The 14,537-nt window shown below is 37.3% G+C and overlaps 2 protein-coding genes across 2 annotated transcripts; both read right to left on the bottom strand.

Moving 5' to 3' along the window:
- Positions 1-1,269: 1,269 nt before the first annotated feature.
- LOC113339528 (RING-H2 finger protein ATL22-like) lies at positions 1,270-2,585 on the bottom strand. Its single transcript, XM_026584780.1, has 2 exons — positions 1,922-2,585; positions 1,270-1,726 (listed from the first exon to the last, which is right to left on the bottom strand). Exons 1-2 carry the CDS (start codon positions 2,583-2,585, stop codon positions 1,344-1,346), a joined length of 1,047 nt encoding a protein of 348 aa, XP_026440565.1. The 3' UTR covers positions 1,270-1,343.
- A 10,454-nt stretch (positions 2,586-13,039) lies between these two features.
- On the bottom strand, positions 13,040-14,416 carry LOC113339818 (putative RING-H2 finger protein ATL21A). Its single transcript, XM_026585039.1, has 2 exons — positions 13,785-14,416; positions 13,040-13,688 (listed from the first exon to the last, which is right to left on the bottom strand). Exons 1-2 carry the CDS (start codon positions 14,410-14,412, stop codon positions 13,231-13,233), a joined length of 1,086 nt encoding a protein of 361 aa, XP_026440824.1. The 5' UTR covers positions 14,413-14,416; the 3' UTR covers positions 13,040-13,230.
- Between the last annotated feature and the right edge of the window lie 121 nt (positions 14,417-14,537).

Raw genomic sequence — 14,537 nt, forward strand, 5'->3', positions numbered from 1 at the left:
CCACCCTGTAACTAATGTCTAGCTCCACCATTGAAGGGTTTTATTAGCTGTCATCCATTATGTAATATTAGTTGTCATTATCCACTATGTAAACATCTATATAAGGGACAATGGAGCATTGTAAACGGGATCGAGTAATTTTGTATACTAAGAGATATTTTGATAGAGCCGATATTATCTTGGAGAGAAAGTGGTAATAGTTCTAAGTTAGGGTTTGAGAGAAAGCTTGTTCTTCAATAAATGCCATCATTTTGATAAAATTGCAAAATCATAATAACTATGTCTTGATTATCTGTACCACAAGTTTTCCGGAAGCTATAATGTGAGTGAACAGATCTTGACGGGAAGTGTGATTGATTTCCCAAAATCTTCCAAAAATGGTCGATATTTGAAAATGTTCCAAAAGTAGTGGTGGGGGGTCTTTTGGGACATATAAGCCCCCAAGTTTTCAGAAATACCCTGTTATGTTCGTAAATGTGTGGACATCCGATCTTTTAATTATTACTTTTTTATAATATTATAGTAAATTTATTTTTGACTGAGACCCGCCATTTTTTTACCGATGCCACGTGGATGTGTAGATATTACATGTAAAGATATTTAGACATCCAGAATCTAGGCATGATATTATGTTGGATAAGTGTAGACATTCATGTTTTAAAGTCTATACATCGGACATTATTCATAACATATGTAGACATCAGGCTATAAATATGTGGACATCGGTCAAAATATGTATACACCAGATTATAAATGTGTAGACATCGGGCTATGAATGGTACCTTGGCTATTATGTAAGTTCAATCCTATTTTCAGAAGATTTTCAACTTCAATACTATATTCGGAAGATTTTGACCAATCAATACTATTCCTTGTAATTTCCACTTTAAACGTCATGTTCAGATTTCTCCTACATAATGGTGGTTTGATTATCATTATACATACTGAGAAAACGTTTATAATGTTGTTCCTCTGTGCTCTCTCTATAACTTGTTTTTCAACACTCCGGACTGGTTTACACTTTATCAGCTTGATGTAAAAGATTTGCATAATCCTACTTTGTGGTTAATTACGACTGAAGAACTTTATGTTCTACATATACACACAAATTACGCATCTCTCAATCCCCGTACATGCCTAGACGTTACCTTCAAAATGTAAATCTCACGGGTACACCGTCACCATTTGAAAGTAAAGAAGCGAATACGAATTTATACCAATCTTATGAATACCAAAAGATTCATTTACATAACTAGGAGTAGTGCAGTTATATTAAGGAGCATCAAGCATGCACACTTTAGGATGAATTTCTGATTCTTTTTCTATTCCTCTCTCTCTGAGTATCATGGCGCAGTTTCACTATTAGCGACGGGTGACATTGTATTGCAAACAGGACATCTTGAGTTTATAGGAAGCCATTCATCAATACAGACAGCATGAAAATAGTGGTTACATGCCGGCAAACTCCTTAATATATCGTTGGGCAGATACTCATCTAGACATAATGCACAAGTAGTATCACTGGCCTCATTTGGTAATCGTCGGTTCTCACCAAGTACTATCATTGGAAAGGATCGTATAGTGGATTCATCGAGACCGGTGTTGACGATGCCTGATTGGTGTGGCAGGTGGTTGCCCCTATATATATTACTCATGACCCAAGCGCGGAAGCAAACAAAAGATATTATAGCCATGACGCCCATGATGATAAAAACATATGCAAAGCCTGAGACAAAAAAAAAAACAATTTCTCTACATTTTAATAGAATTTCTCAAAAGTCTTCGGACAAATTATACTGAAATAGAATTTTAATGCTGGAAATGTATTCGGAGATTCTTTTTCTTAAACAGGTATCTTTTCATTCGTAGAATAATCCTGGAAATTACTAAGCAAAAGATTAAGTAAGAGAAGGACCCTAACCATGACCATGCTTCTTTGACGGAGCTTTCGGATAGTTACAGCTTTTGCAATCCGATGTACTCCATGCCCAGGTGAGATGAATATCATTTTGAAGCAAAGAATAAGCTATATGATCAGACGTTTCGACCGGCACCTGTAGATTAGCAATTAACTCACAGTTTTGGTTAAGCGATAAACTATCGGAACTTGCTGCAGATGTAGCAAAAACAACACGTCCGGAGGTGCTGAGGCAACTGATCATTGGCGTGGACGTACTGTTGAATGAACGAACAGACGAGCAGTTGTAGAAAGAATAATTCTTATTGTGAATATGAATGAAAGGGGTGCCAGAAAGATTCATCTGGTTATCCAAAAGCCGTTCGGAAAGGCAGTTATCCGGATCATGAAGCTGTATTTTGTTTGAGTGACTACCATAGTTGATATCATGAACATAAAATGAACTAGAAAACGGCAACTCTAGAACCGTTTTATTCTTATCATTGCAAGTAAGATCAAAACCTGGGTAACCACACCATTCATTCTGTCGGCCTTTAATTCTAAAAGGAAATGAGATGACAGGCTCGTTCTTGCTACACCGAATACCAACACATCTATCGGAACTTTCACCAAATTTCGCAGCACAGAAGAAGAATATGAAGAAAACTGTGATGAATGGGACACCCATCGGAGCCTTGCCGGTTAAGGTATAATGGAATGGAATCATGAGACTAGATCCTTGTTCTATTAATGTTTGATTTTCTTGGAATCCAAATTGCAATTTTATATGTTAACTGGAAATGTTCCTATGACCGTGTCATGAGTATGATTAAAAGGTTGGACATCTTTTCCTGTTGTTTCGATTAATGTGACGCGAGAGATTTCATTGGTCAAAAAGGGTCAAATGGGGCTTGAAGCCTTGAACCTCCCCAAGGGAACAACAAGAGAAAGAGGGACAAAATAAAACGAGTGACGATACGCATAATACCGAGGAAAAAATCCCCTAATTGTATGTCCAGACTCCAGACTCCTACGGAGTTGGGAGACCGCCGTTCGCTCACCGGAATTAAAAGGGTCTCCTTTTATATGGGTCCCCCAACTTTATAAGAGTTCGCAACATAATACAAATTTCTATGCCCCTTAAAATTTTGGTTTGATCCGGATTAATTGGGGTATACCGAACGAGATAAAATATGAGTCATTTTGAAGTAAACCAAGCCACCCCTTAACCATGTACTTTCTAAATGGTTAAATTATCCTTGTTTAACTAACACAAAAAAATCTGATTAGGTTAATTAATTAAGTTTAAATTGATTGAATCATTAATATTTATGAATTTAAGTTATGAACTTTTATTTTTGATTGAACTTTTGTGGGATGATTTTTGATGATTTTTTTTTTTGAGAATATCAATATCTCTTGCAACGAAAATGAAAGCACACAACCGAAACACTTCTAAAAAGGGGATTGCAAATATGTTGTATGAAATCATACTCAAAATCAAAGAAGAAATCAACATTTTCAGTTCTGAAAGTATGAAAAGTCGGCACGGTCGACTAATGAATATCATGCCGACCAATATCGGCCGGCAAGGTCCACGAATGAAGAAAATGCCGACTTAAGATGGCCGGCAAGGTATACGAATGAACTGAATGCCGTCTTTATTATTTTTGATACACAAGAGATTGTTGTAAATGCTTCACTAGTCGGCATGGTATTGATTTTTTACCTTTCCGTCTATCAGTAGTCGGCATTTATTAACTTTCTTATCTTGCCGGCTAAAATTGAGTCGGCACTGTAGTAGTCTTACAACCTTGCCGACTTTAGTTATCCCCAAAAAGAAAACTGAATTCTAATAGATGCAATTCACTTTATTCATGCAATTTTGGTTACTACATTGATTGAAACATAAAATATAAATCCTTGTCGACGGAAAAACGAATGTAGTTAGCATGTGCATCAAGCCTTTGAACCCCTAGGCGACCCTAGTGGACGAGTTATAGTCTCGTGAGGGTTTACATTGAGATCTACCCACAAAACCTACACTAAAACCATCAATCTTCGTTAGAGGAATCTCAATCATCTTCGTCCTACATGAAGTACGGGGAATACTCCGGAATTTTCGAGACCATGAATTCATAGCTTGCATCGAATGCGAATGCTTACCCCTTTTCCTCCAAGTAGCGCGCTTTGACAACTTCATGTTACAAAAACAAAAAACAAACTTACTTTGTTAGTGGTGTTTAGTAGGAACATCAAACAACATGGATCACGTAAAATAAACCACAAAAACACTTACAAATTGTTCAATGGACAAGCTGAAGTTGGTAGCGTTGAAAATACGAGGTTGGAGAGCTAAAAAAGCGAGTATCGCATTTTCGAGGACTAGGTTCTTATCATGGATATTTTGAACACTTCTTCCATTAGGATTCCCAAAATCATGCCTAAATTTGTTGTGTCACCTAGCCCAAAAGGTTACGACATCCACCCTTGTGGAGGACTGATGTCTAACCCGCGTTTCCGCGTACCACGCCTTGGTGATTTCTAAATATTCTTTTGAATTAAATGATGCCATAGTAGTTGTATGTAGTAGAGCAATTGGGTGAGTTAGATGGAGTATATGATGATATGAGCTTTGGAGAGTATATGCAAATAGTTGTGTGTTGTTTTGTAGAGAGAAGTAGTGTATTTATAGGATGGTGCCCAAATTTGGCCGTTATACTGCCTAAGTACAAGTCAATCAACGCAGTTGTACTTGAAAAAATTTGAATTTTGAATTCACCTGCGAGGTTTTTGTTTCCCCAATATGTCGACCTTATGACGATTTTAGGCATCAGGAGTTGATTTTCTTTTGAATAACCATCGGAAAGTTATTTTGGTTATTAGCGTGTCGGCTACGGTATAGTCGGCAAGGTCATATTTTATAACCATGCCGACGTTATGATGATTTTAGGCATCAGGCGAAGGTATTTTCAGCAACACATAGTCGGCACGGTAGATAGCATAATACCTTTTCGGTTGTAATACAACCGGTTAGGTATTAATCTGCTTACCTTGTTGACCCTGGTAGCTACACCATTTCTGTTGTCAGCGCCGACAGTCTGACAATTCACAACCTTGTCGGCCCTTGTTTAGTCGGCAATGTGACTTAAAAAAATCATGCCGGTATAAGTATTAACACTTTACATAGATAAACAAACCATTCGTTCAACAACTAGAAATCCAACACTTTTTGTCCAAAATACGAAAACATGTCCCATAAACCTTAAAAAAAACATTTGTCCAACCGTTAACCTTAAAATTTGTCTACCACAACATAAAAAAATAAACTAGGAATGCATTCATTCACCACCACGACCACGACCACGACCCCGGCCCCGTTTAGGAGAACCACCTCCACAACTACCTTCACCACCACTACCACGGGAACAACCCCAATTTTTGTCAGCATTCATCTTGGCTTGTGCTTTCCTCCTGGATTTTTCTTCCCTATTTACTTTAGCATCAGCTTGCTTGAAAATTTCGGTGGCATCCTCATTGTCAACATTGCTAGCAAATTCAATGTGCTTGCTTTGCTCTTCAACCGACAAAGGCTTTCCTATTTCTCTCGCGCAACACATCACCCTCACAAGCCTGTTCAAATGCTCATTCTATTTCAATTAAACAACAAACAATTAATAGAATGATTCGATAATTTAATGTTAAAACAGTAATAGAAACTCTAAAATACTTACAAAGAACTTAAGACGTGTTGCTGGGCTTTCGATATCATCTTCCTCTTACGAGCCAATTCTTTAGCAGTCATTTCCCTAATCACAGTAGGACGAGCCCAACCCAAGTACCACGACATGTATCTATCATGATCTTCATGACCTTCTGTCACCTCGTCCAAAAGACTCGTATCGACTTTACAACCACTTCTACCGTCCCTCATCCGCAGTCAATTTGTCAATGGAGATTCGGATTTTGATAAGCTCTTGCGGAATTTCCTTATATTGACCACCCTTAAAACTGTATCTCTGTACTCTTGTCCTATCAATCGCGACATTTTCATTCACTTTGACGTATGAGTTGCATTTCACTAAAGTAGGGAAGTGCTCATATATCCAAACCTATGCATACACAAAGTTTAGTAAGAATTTTACATTACGAGCATTTTGCAAATATAGATGATGATTTATACAATAAAATTACCTGGAAGAGACATATATTTTCGTTTACTTGCACAGTGAGTGCCTTTGAAGCCTTTGTCAGCTCATTGTTCAAGAAGGCGACCACCGCGGTACCCAAATAATACTCATGCATCTCGTTTAAGGGATGAAATAGTTGAACATACCAGGCGCCGAGCGAGCTTCCGGAACTGTCGGGGAAGATACATTTTCTCAGGACGTATAGAAAATAACCTGCTGCCGTAGCATTGATTCACACCAAGTCCACCCTTCCTTTCTCATCAAAGATTTTCTTGGTCCAAGATAATGTAACCTTCAACTTCTTCAGATTAAACTTCTTGGATAGATGACCATCCTTCACCTCAAGTACAAACTCCGTATGAATCTGATTCCAATCGAACAAATCTCTGGTCAATTAAAATATCTTGTCCTAAGAAATTTTACTATCGAAGCCGTCATTGACTGCTTTTCCCTCAACCGCGAGACCTAGAATTTGATGAGCATCATCGGGAGTTATCTCCATCTCACCTAATGGGAATAACATAGTATCAGTCTCTCCGTAGAACCTCTCACAGAATGCATATACGGTAACTCTGTCATACGCAATATTCGAACTCTCCACCGCAGGCCAGAACCCGGAGTTCAAGTGACCAATTTTTAATCACATTGTTTGAATCTTGGCGCCTCAAGATACGGATGGCATGCTTGTGATCCTAAATACCAAAAACATAAAATGAAAAGAAATTCAAACATTTGAAGAAAATTTAAGATAGATACACTTAAATAAAAAACAAAGACGGATTGAGATCACTTACGATGGTATTTTGGATTTCACATGCCCAGGAGTCTTTGTATCGAAACAGAACATTTCCACCATCTTACAGGGTTCCTTTTTAAGGCTCGCCTGGTGTCAATTTAACCTTCAAATGAGCGGGAGGCATGTGGGAATCATCTGGTTTAGTGATGTTCCTCTTCGGTCTTTCAACGGGGGCAGTTGCAGCTTGGGTTTCTTCTTCATCTTGTTCCTTTTCCTCACTTGTTCCTCTTCAACAATTTCACCTTCTCTATCATTATCTTTATCTCGATTACCATTATCATCATCACCATTACCTCCTCCAGCAGGTGGCATGTCTTGATCACCATCATCATTATAATCATTGTTACCTCCCCCAACATCCGGAGTTCTTTCAACATCCTCATCATAATGACCACTTTCACCAGATGGCGTTGATTGGTCTTCAAATGGGGTTCCATCTGAATCACTCGGTTCCGATGGTTGTTAAGAATTATTCCATAAACGGATCTTGAACGTTCACGGCACAACGAATTCCCATCGATGTGTTGCAGTCAAGAGTTTGTCACCAACACGAGGAGGTTTTGAAGAAGGAGTAACAAATTTCTTCTTTGCCTTTTGCAACCTAAACAAGATCAATAAAGAAAATACATAAGTCGGCATGGTATACTTATATAACCCATCCGGAGGAACAATGCTCTGAAGGGTAAAAATATAAATACATGCCATCTATAGTATAGTCGGGGTTATATTCAAATAACACGCCGGCTAAACACTACTATGAACACAGGATTTTCAAAATCAATATTCGGCAGGGATCTATAATCAAAACAATATCAACGACAAAAAATCCGGCAAGGTGGTATTTAAATACCATTTCGACGTTTAACATTTAGGGCATCACGAGATACTAAAAAAATAAAATACAGGCGGAAGGGTATTTGAATTTTAACCACCGACGAAAAAAATATAAACTAACGCCGGCAAGCTTTTAGGTTGAATAACTTGCCGGCCCTGTAAAATCAGTTACAGATGCTACATAGCCGGCAAGATCTTCAACCAAATAGCTAGCCAACAAACCCTAAACATGAAAAGTCTGCAGGCTCGCGAACATACACCCTGCCGGCAAAATAACTGCAAATTCAAACTTTCGATTTTTCTGACCTAATTTGACATACAAATATGAAATTGAAGTACTGGAGTGAGTTTAAGTAGGCCCTTACTTTCTTAATCGCAGCATTTCTTCTGTTTGAGCGGCTTCAATTTCTTCTTCTTCAACCATTTTTTTTCTTCACTTTCTTTTGAACCAAATTTGGAATTCCGGGGTTGTACTGATTGGGTTTTCTATTAGCGTCTTTTATACAACTTTCCCTAAGTCTTGGCGGATCCATTGTTGAAGATTAATCGTAGTTTTCGAATCGACGATTACAACGAATTAATCGACGAGTTTTGATGGTGGTGTGATAGAGAGCCGGTATGGTTGTGGAGGAGGAAGAAGAAGAGAAGAAGGAAGATGAAATGAAAAGAGTAAAACTAATTTAGGATAATAGGATTATAAAGGATAAAGATAATTTTGTAACTTACCCATTAGGACTCCCCCTATATTGAAAAAACATTTTGTCTAGGTAGTTTTCGCTAAATTTTTTCTTTGTAGTTTATTTAGAATTTTTGTTCTTCGTTCTTTCGCCTATAATAAATCAGATTTTTTTAGAGTTCTTTTTTTTGGAAGGTTGATAGAGGTCACAAGCTCGAATAGTTAGCAATTCGGGATTCGGCAAACGTACGGAACGACAAACGTACGAGTATTATACGGTTTTGTAAAATACAGATTCGGTCCAAAATTCGGTCAACGGGACGTGATTCGTCAGTAATTCGGAACGGCATACGTACGTGTATAATTCGATTTATAAATGTGAGTTCGGCTCTGAAAATTCGGTATCTATATATAACAAATAATTTGTATTTATAAGGTCATAGACCAATTTTTATGCATATGTGTGAGTTATTTAAAGAAAAAATAAACTTAATATGATGATATTAATAATATATACAACATTAGTTATCCAAGAGGACGTCGTATGGTGGTTTAGATGCTTGGTTAGTGAGTTTGAGATCTCTCTCACCTTCACCTTCAAATCTCTTCAGTCGTTTTTGTTTCATAAAAATTACAACACGTCTAATATTCGGTCGTGTATGCTCGGAAGGCAGTAAAGCCCAAAAAGTGGAGTCTTTGAAAAGTAAAAGCTAAAGAATTTATGGCGAATTAAGCGGACGTATCATTCGGAATACGTAAAATTCGTGAACGGTTCGCGAATAATCCGGGAATGCCACATAATACTCGACTTGGGTTCGGAGTTGCAAACGTACGCGAATAAGACGGTAAAATTCGTGATACGAAAAAATTCACGAATGATTCGCGAATCATTCGCGAACTTACTAACTAGGAGCTCGATCCTTGCCCTACTTCTGTAGATATAACATTTAACTATATGATAAATCTAGAGCATATTTTTGATGCTCAATTGGTTACAGAAACAGAAGATGACTAGCGGTAGTGGTTAAAGTATGACTAAAGAATATAGGACTGTGCCGTTGAATAAATGTTTGTGTCAGTTCACACTCAACGTGTACCTATTTTTAAACAAAAAAGTTGTGTGACATGGGACACTTGACTATGAAAGCTAACCAAATACATTTGAATTGTTATTCAAACTCGTGGGTAATTCGGGGTTCCAGATAACTTTCTCCGGCAGTCATCCAGATTAAAGCTAGAGTCACCAGATACCTTACTCTGGCAGTCATCCAGATTAAAGCTGGAGTCACCAGATACCTTTCTCTGGCTGTCATCTAGGATATGAGGCTCCGCGTCACCACATGACGGAGGATATAGTTAAACACTACGTTTTACATGTCATCAAAACAGGAAAAGAGACTAGGAAGAACAAGAGAATACAATTTTTGATGAACTCATCTATGAATAAATCGAGAATAATTCTCATTTTCACACGTGAATTCGTATTAAGAAGTTGAAAGTTACTTGCACTTTAGTAAACAAGTACGTGTAGCCGTTACCAATTCAACTACTAAAAGTTAAATTTATACGAAAAAATGGGGTCAACTGTCCGGATATTTTTAAAACATGGTTCTAATTGATGAGTAAAAATTAATATGGGTGAAATGGATATCAAAAAAATAATTTGAATTTATCCCGGCTTAAACTTAAAAATAGCGAGAATGGTGTAAATTTAAAATAAAAAAAGAATTTGAAAATTGACACGATAAATACTTAACTTTATAAGAAAAAGTATTTGAAAATGGATAGGATGAATGATTCACACGTATTGTTCACACATAATTTATACCACAACAAAAGTTAACCCTTCTGCAGTCGTTCACTTATCTCCTTAACCATAACTTATTCCACCATTACCAGAACTTAAAACTTAACTTTCTTTAATGGCGATTATGTTCATTCCACCGTAATCACTTTTAATATTTCTTTAATAGTTTGCATCGTTATTTAAAACATTGATATTTAGAGATAAATTGCAAAACAGAAACTAAACATGATTAATAAAAGATCCAATTAATAACGAAATATTGAACAACAAATTAAATACTTCTCCATCGTATATCACTGTATCCATATACTCGAGGAACACAAAAAGTTTTCTTTTGTAATCTTCATCTTACTTACTGGCTAGTACTATATCCCCTTTATATCACGCTAAGACATGGCCACTAAACCCCCAAGATCATATTCATTCGTCTGGTAGGTACCACGTACCAGCAAATATATTCAATAAATTTAATCTCTTCTATCTTGTGGATTTCTTTTATGCGTACTGTATCATTAATCCGCAGAAAAACAGATCCTAAAATGTGTCTTTTAACCTAATGTTTTTATGTAAAATGGTGGAAATTTTCATAAATTTGTACAATAATTATTCGTAGGAACTTGCAAGATTCGGCAAATAAAGCTCATTATGTTCCAATAAATCTAAGTCTGTCGGATAAAATTCATTTGCAAGGGTCATAATGTTTTTCGAAAGAAGAAGGTGAAAGAAGTGTTTTAAAACGTGTGCGAGGAATTCATGCGAGTAATAAGGACATTTTAGTCTGAGTCCGGAAAATATATTGACTAGGGTACAATCAACGAGTCGACCAGGATTTTTGCACCTCAGATCATATTTTACTCTCTCTCTAATAAAAAGAAAACGCTTCTCAATTTCTTTTTTGATTTGTGGGGCTAGTGGGTCCCACTCCTCGGGAGGCTAGCAGGAGGCCACCATTAATGTGTCTGTCGGGTTATTCCGTGGGTTTTTTTGCTCGGTTTGCTAAGACTTTTTGTTATCTCTTTTGATTTATCCGTTGACATATATATTTATCTATCTACAGAAAAACCAAAAAAGAAAGTGAAAAGTGCCAACATTTGCAAATGAAGCACACAAATCTTATACCTTCGATAATTGTTCAATTGAAGGTTATACCAATCTTATGAATACATACACGATGTATAAAGAGGACTTAAAGTTGTCTACCAAAAGACTCATTATATAGCCAGCAGTATTTCAGTTACTATAAAGAGCATGCGCCATTTAGGATGAATTTTGGATTCTTTTTATTTCCCGTGTCAATATGAGTATCATGGCGTAGTTTCACTAGCGACGGATGATTTTTTGATGCAAACAGGACATTCTGAGTCCATAAGAAGCCAAACATCAATACAGTGAGCATGAAAAAAGTGATTACATGCCGGCAAACTCCTTAATATCTCGTTGGGTTGATACTCCTCTATACATATTGAACATGCTGTATCAGTGTCATTGGGTAATTGTATGCTCTCACCAAGTACTATTGTTGGAAAGGATTCTATGGTGGATTCATTGAGACCGGTATTGACGATGACTGATTGGTGTGGCAGGGCTTCTGCTTGTGGCGGGTGGTTGCCCTAAAACTTGCCAAGGTGCAGACGCGAGCAATGCATAATACGGCTATAACACTTACGACGATAATAAGATATGTAAGGCCACCTGCGACACAAATCTATACATTTGAATATCTATATATATCTTCCCATAAGCACGTACTGAAAAGTTACATTTCTATGTTTCCGGACAAAATTATACTTGAACAAGAATTCTTTAACTTAGTGCTGGAAGTGTATTCGAATATTTGTTTTCTTAAACAGGATTATTTTCATTCGTAGAATAATCGTGTAAAATATTAAGCAAACGAGTAGGTAAGATAATTAAGGACGCTAACCAAGACCATGCTTCTTTGAGGGAGCTTTCTGGTTTTTACAGATTTTGCAATCCGATGTACTCCATTCCAGGTGAGATGAAGCAAATCAGCAAGACCAGTCGACGTTTCAACCGGCACCTGTATATTAGCAATTAACTCACAATTTTGGCTAAGCAGTAAACTATCGGGACTTGTTGCAGATGTAGCAAAAACAGCATGAGCGGAGCTACTAAGGCAACTGATCATTGGCGTGGACAACATGGTACTGTTGAATGAACGAACAGATGAGAGTTATAGAACGAATAATTCCTACAGTGAATTTCAATGAAAGGGGAGCTAGAAAGATTCAACTGGTTATCCAGAAGACGTCTGGAAAATAATAATTCCTATAGTGAATTCCAATGAATTTGATGTGAGGTTCCCCGACACCACATGACAGAGGATATCCACAGTATGCTAATGTTTCACGTGTAACCAAAACAGGAAAAAGGAAAAGGAAGAAAAAAACTAAGATTTTAAACAAACTCATCTGTGAAAATGAAATAACTCAAAGTTTGATTGTTACTGCTGCTCACAGATTCTTATTGAGAAATTGAAAGTTGAAACTAACCGATAAGTAGATATATGTGTTCATTAATGATTATTTCTTCAAAGAATAGAAATTTACTTGCAGAGGTAAACAAGTACGTGTAACTGGTACCAATTCAACTACTAAAACTGGCATATGATGTCACAAAAGAATATGTCGAAGGGACAACTAATATTGAATATGTAAAGCTGCATTTATAGGAGAAAACAGATCGAAAGAAAATCTTGACTTTTGCTTTTGCTCTCTGCTCAGTATGACCGAGTCTTTTTTTCTTACCGTCGAATGGGAGAATTCTTACGGACAGGACATGTTGAGTTTATATGAAGTCAAACATCAATACAATCAGTATGAAAATAGTGGTCACACTCCGACAAACTCTTCAATGTACTCCAACAATGGTGAATGTCATAAAAGGAAGACAAATCTGAATTTTACAAGAAAGACATCCTGCAGACATAACTTCCAAATATACACGGGAGTTTAAACATAATAATAATACTGGTTGAATGATGGTGGAAGAAAGCAAAAGAAAAGAAAGTTAAACCCAGGCACCAGCAGCTGGAAGCAATACTGAGCATTGCAGAGACTTCCGGCAAACTGGACATGTAGTGTGCATACGGAGCCAAGGATCAATGCACTTAGCATGAAAACAGTGGTTACACGGTGGTATAAGCTTCAGTGACTCTGTTGGTCGATACTCAGATAGACATATCGAACACGTAGTATCTGTTGGATTGGGCAGTTGTAGTTTCTCATCAAGATGTATTCTTCGGTAGCTTTTGATAGTTGCATCATCTAAGCCGGTTCTGATAATGATCACTTCTTGGTTCGTAACTGTTGACTGCAGTAAAATCCCATCGGATAGAAACAAGCTGCGGTGGTGGTCACGGAACAATCCGATGACCCACGGACAAATACAGCATGTGAATGCTAGTATTAGTACCAATGCAAAGCATAAACCGAGAAGTGCATAGACAGCTTCTGTCACTTTGGTACCTGCATCATAAATTTCTCCATATTATATTGAATGTTCTCAAAATTCAGACTTTGTAATCAGAAAAGAAAGTGAAAAGTGCAATTTGAAAATTGTACCTTGTGATCTGTCAGGGAGCAACTGCCATTTGAGAAGAAGAACATCACTAGTTTTGTAGGAAAGGCCATCCACTGTCCTTACGGCAGGTGATGACACCGTTGCAATTATCTCGCAGGTTGCTTTAAATGGAAGATTGGGATTAGAGACGTCTGTAGAAAATATGGTGTTGGTAGAGCTACTCATGCAACTAATGGGTGTATATAATAAAGATGTGTTGGTGACATCAACAGACGATGATGAGCAATTAAGGATGGTATAATTCTGATTTGAACCAGCAAGCTTGTACGGGAATAACAAAGGGAACCGTAGCTTTAGAAGCCGCCTTGTGAGACAGTTATCAGGGTCATAGATTTGCATTTCCTGTGAAGTGTAATTGATTTCCTTAACAAAAAGTTGTTCAGAGTATGGCAGCTGCAGGACTGTTTTATTTGAACTGTTGCAAGAAAGATCATAGCCCGAGTTACCGCATGACTTACTCTGACGGCCATATAGAGCAAAAGGGAATCGGATTTGAGGTTCTCCAACACCACATGACAGAGGATATCGACAATATGCTAATGTTTGGCATGTAACCGAAACAGGAAGGAGTACAAGGAAGACGGAAAGTAAGATTTTCAACAAACTCATCTCTAAGTCGAGATTGATTGTAAGATTTTTAACGAACTCATATGTGAATCGAGATTTATTGTTACTGCTGCTCACAGATTTTTATTAAGAAGTTGAAAGTTGAAACTAACTGATTAATAAATCAT

Source organism: Papaver somniferum, unplaced genomic scaffold (genome assembly GCF_003573695.1).
Source record: "Papaver somniferum cultivar HN1 unplaced genomic scaffold, ASM357369v1 unplaced-scaffold_21, whole genome shotgun sequence".
NCBI classification, from domain to species: domain Eukaryota; kingdom Viridiplantae; phylum Streptophyta; class Magnoliopsida; order Ranunculales; family Papaveraceae; genus Papaver; species Papaver somniferum.